The sequence below is a fragment of the Blennius ocellaris genome (assembly GCF_963422515.1).
Source record: "Blennius ocellaris genome assembly, contig: SCAFFOLD_58, whole genome shotgun sequence".
NCBI classification, from domain to species: Eukaryota; Metazoa; Chordata; class Actinopteri; order Blenniiformes; family Blenniidae; genus Blennius; species Blennius ocellaris.
Window position 1 is genome coordinate 218,112 of NW_027661901.1, and position 5,000 is coordinate 223,111.

Consider the following 5,000-nt stretch of genomic DNA (forward strand, 5'->3'; position numbering starts at 1 on the left):
TTCCGGCCACCGGGGGTGCTAGTCGTCTCTAGAACGGCGCGCTGACCCTTCCCCCATCCTGCAGACTCGCCCGTCCTCCTGCAGGGCCCCCGCCCTCCCTGTGGCGGAGGGCCACAACGTCACTCTGACCTGTCGGACCAAGTCCTCCAGCCCGCCGGCGTCTTTCTTTAAAGATGGCGTCCGGGTCCGGCCGGCGGTCTCCGGCCCCCTGACGCTGTGGCGGGTGACGGTGTCTGACGGAGGCGTCTACAGCTGCACCGTCAGCGGGCGGGGACAGTCTCCGCCCTGCCGGCTGGCGGTCCGAGGTGGCACCCGACCCGCTCCCACATCCTGCTCTCTGATTGGTCGGCGCTGACGTCCGTCTGTCCTGCAGGTCTGCCCGAAGACCCTGGAGCTGGTCCGGGTCATGGTCTGACCCACCTGGTCCTGATGGTGACCCGGTTCCTGGTGGTCTGCTCACCATACGCAGCTTCAACCGTCCTCGCAGTGTCCTTGTCCCGGCGCCAACCGGCAGGAGGTCGGTTCAGTGTCACCGCCGCCACGAGGCCAGACCGTCATTGTGATACAGGGGGTCTACAGGGGCCTACAGGGGTCTACAGGGGCCTACAGAGGGTCTACAGAGGGTCTACTGGGGTCTACAGAGGGTCTACTGGGGTCTACAGAGGTCTACAGGGGGTCTACAGAGGGTCTACAGAGGGTCTACAGGGGTCTACAGGGGCCTACAGGGGCCTACAGAGGGTCTACAGAGGGTCTACTGGGGTCTACAGAGGTCTACAGGGGGCCTACAGAGGGTCTACAGAGGGTCTACAGGGGCCTACAGGGGTCTACAGAGGTCTACAGGGGTCTACAGGGGTCTACAGAGGGTCTACAGAGGGTCTACAGGGGCCTAAAGGGGCCTACAGGGGTCTACAGGGGCCTACAGAGGGTCTACAGAGGCCTACAAGGGTCTACAGGGGCCTACAGGGGCCTACAGGGGTCTACAGAGGGTCTACAGAGGGCGTACAGGGGCCTACAGGGGTCTACAGAGGGTCTACAGAGGGTCTACAGAGGCCTACAAGGGTCTACAGGGGCCTACAGGGGCCTACAGGGGTCTACAGAGGGCGTACAGGGGCCTACAGGGGTCTACAGGGGTCTACAGGGGCCTACAGAGGGTCTACAGAGGCCTACAAGGGTCTACAGGGGCCTACAGGGGCCTACAGGGGTCTACAGAGGGCGTACAGGGGCCTACAGGGGTCTACAGGGGTCTACAGAGGGTCTACAGAGGGTCTACAGGGGCCTACAGGGGTCTACAGGGGCCTATAGAGGGTCTACAGAGGCCTACAAGGGTCTACAGGGGCCTACAGGGGTCTACAGGGGGTCTACAGGGGCCTATAGAGGGTCTACAGGGGTCTACAGGGGCCTACAGGGGGTCTACAGGGGTCTACAGGGGGTCTACAGAGGGTCTACAGAGGGTCTACAGGGGCCTACAGGGGTCTACAGGGGCCTACAGGGGCCTACAGAGGGTCTACAGGGGGTCTACAGGGGTCAAGGTCTTCAGGATCCACTTTCATTCAGCTCATTTCCTCTGGCAGGAAGAAAACCGCTGGTCATCATGACGACGTTTTCGTCCAATCAGGACGACGACGGATTGTCCCAGTATGATGACATCACCACTGAACACCACTTCTGACTGACCAGTATGATGACATCACCACTTCTGACTGACAGACTGACCAGAGTCCTGAACCGGTCAGTCTGGACCAACTGAGTCTACAAGCGTTTAGAACAAGCTTCTGTTGGTGATTAAAGTTTTCTTTGAGTTTCAGACGTTCTGCTTCTTCATTTACTTTGTTACACAAGTCATGAAGTAAATAACTGTTTATTTAGGATGTTTAAACAGTAAATCGTTTTTTTGTGATGTTAAAACAGAAAATAAGTATTTATTTATGAAGTTAAAGTAAATAGAGCCAGCTTGCCAGAGGCGGAGCCCCGAGCTCCAACACGTGGTGGACAAAACGAATCCACCGGTATATGTAAGGACTGTGACGGGGACAGTGAAGGGAGAGACAAAGGGACGTTGGACAAACTGGTAAAGGACTGAAGGAAAGCCGCCATGGCGAAGCTGCAGCAGCAAGCAGAGCCACGACTTTCAGTCCGTTAAAACAAGACAGCAAAACATTTCAAGAAGAAATGAAGCGAGACATGAGAGAAGAGTCTGTGGACTTCAAACGAGGAGAGAATCAACCACTGGAAAGGAAGATGCTCATCATGAAGGCAGTGAGATGTCAGTGATCAATGGAAACGTGGAGGGTGGAGACGAATAATGACCTTCAACCAACCATTCAGGACCAAAAGGAACTGGAAGATAAAGTGAAAAGCTTGGACTGGAGAGCCAGAAGACATGACCTGCAGACACACAGTGTCCCAGAGAGCCAGAAGACATGACCTGCAGACACACAGTGTCCCAGAGAGCCAGAAGACATGACCTGCAGACACACAGTGTCCCAGAGAGCCAGAAGACATGACCTGTGGTTAGGGTTAACCCTATCTATCTAGGGTTAGGGTTAACCCTATCTATCTAGGGTTAGGGTTAACCCTATCTATCTAGGGTTAGGGCTAGGGTTAGGGTTAACCCTATCTATCTAGGGTTAGGGTTAACCCTATCTATCTAGGGTTAGGGTTAACCCTATCTATCTAGGGTTAGGGCTAGGGTTAGGGTTAACCCTATCTATCTATCTATCTATCTATCTATCTATCTATCTATCTATCTATCTATCTATCTATCTATCTATCTATCTATCTATCTATCTATCTATCTATCTATCTATCTATCTATCTATCTATCTATCTATCTATCTATCTATCTATCTATCTATCTATCTATCTAGGGTTAGGGCTAGGGTTAACCCTAGCCCAGCTTTGAGGAGGCTGGATGACCCCAGAGCTCTGGGGGAGTCATCCTGTGGATCTGGTGCTTCAACACAATAATCTCAGGTTGGATTCGTTAAGACAAAGACAATTGTTTTCCTGCCAAGAGTTTAGATTCTCCCAGCAGGTGACTCGCTGATGAGAACCTGCAGAGTTGGGCCTGAGTGGCAGGTACATGTGAACTTCACCAGCCAAACAGTGAAAAGGGACATTGTGTTTATTAGAAACGGACCCCAGGGGAAACTTGTATAGGAAAACAGTGAGGGACCAACAAGAGATCCCTGAGGGACTCCGCATGAAGTGGAGCAGTGGAAGACGAGGAGTCACAGAGTGAACAGAGACAATTTTTAACTTTAATTGTCCTAAAAAGACTCGACGAGCTTCTCCTGGAGTTAATTGATGAAGATCAAGACAATATTAGAAGGACAGTCCATGAGACAGACTATTGTCCTGGACAGCTTCAGTCTTCACCTCACTTCCTGTCCCCTGCTTTCATGTTGGACTCCATGGTGTCACCAGCGTGTGGTCAATGTCCAGGTTGGTCCACTTACTGGTGGTCTTCATGAGCCACTGCCATGGTGGACGACATGTGACATGGTCTGTCGTCGGAGCTCGCTGGTCGTGAGTTCTTCAGCTCACGTTGGAACGTCGTCACCAGCAGAGACCTCCAGGTGTAACACTCCAGGTGTAACACTCCAGGTGCAACACTCCAGGTGTAACACTCCAGGTGCAACACTCCCGGTGTAACACTCCAGGTGTAACATTCCAGGTGTAACACTCCAGGTGTAACACTCCAGGTGTAACACTCCAGGTGCAACACTCCAGGTGTAACACTCCAGGTGCAACACTCCCGGTGTAACACTCCAGGTGTAACATTCCAGGTGTAACACTCCAGGTGCAACACTCCAGGTGTAACACTCCAGGTGTAACATTCCAGGTGTAACACTCCAGGTGCAACACTCCAGGTGTAACACTCCAGGTGCAACACTCCAGGTGTAACACTCCAGGTGCAACACTCCCGGTGAAACACTCCAGGTGTAACATTCCAGGTGTAACACTCCAGGTGCAACACTCCAGGTGTAACACTCCCGGTGTAGCACTCCAGGTGTAACATTCCAGGTGTAACACTCCAGGTGCAACACTCCAGGTGTAACACTCCAGGTGCAACACTCCAGGTGCAACACTCCAGGTGCAACACTCCAGGTGCAACACTCCAGGTGTAACACTCCAGGTGCAACACTCCAGGTGTAACACTCCAGGTGTAACACTCCAGGTGTAACACTCCAGGTGTAACACTCCAGGTGAAACACTCCAGGTGTAACACTCCAGGTGTAACACTCCAGGTGCAACACTCCAGGTGTAACACTCCAGGTGTAACACTCCAGGTGTTATACGCCAGGTGTAACACTCCAGGTGTAACACTCCAGGTGTAACACTCCAGGTGTTATACGCCAGGTGTAACACTCCAGGTGTAACACTCCAGGTGAAACACTCCAGGTGCAACACTCCAGGTGTAACACTCCAGGTGCAACACTCCAGGTGAAACACTCCAGGTGCAACACTCCAGGTGTAACACTCCAGGTGTAACACTCCAGGTGTTATACGCCAGGTGTAACACTCCAGGTGTAACACTCCAGGTGTAACACTCCAGGTGTAACACTCCAGGTGTAACATTCATAAATAAATTTCACACCGAGGACAATCTAAAAGTATGAACACTGGCGCCACTCCGCCATCTTGGATCCTCCTGAAAACCTGTGACTGACGTTCCAGACGGAGGAGGACGTGTCCCTGTCCACGCTGGGACACGTCCATGTTGGACTCTCATCTGTCAAAACAAAAACAGAAAGGATTAATGAATATTAATCCTTCATCCAACACCCCCCGCACTCACACACACACACACACACACACACACACACACACACACACACACACACACACACACACACACACACAAAGATAATGTTGAAAACAACAACAGGATTAAAATGTAGTCTCAGTGTTAATGCATCCCCCTCCTCCTCCTCCTCCTCCTCCTCCTCCTCCTCCTCCTCCTCCTCCTCTCCCTCCTCCTGTCAGTGGCTGCCGTC

General features: G+C 52.5%; 1 protein-coding gene across 1 annotated transcript in view; it reads left to right on the forward strand.

Moving 5' to 3' along the window:
* The window catches only part of LOC308148647 (uncharacterized protein), a 3,948-nt gene extending 2,144 nt beyond the window's left edge, over positions 1-1,804 (forward strand). The window contains exons 7-9 of the mRNA XM_080522144.1: positions 65-305; positions 374-517; positions 1,572-1,804. Coding sequence (XP_080378270.1) covers positions 65-171 — 107 coding nt within the window. The 3' untranslated portion in view covers positions 172-305; positions 374-517; positions 1,572-1,804. The remainder of the gene's footprint in view (positions 1-64; positions 306-373; positions 518-1,571) is intronic.
* Positions 1,805-5,000: the final 3,196 nt, after the last annotated feature.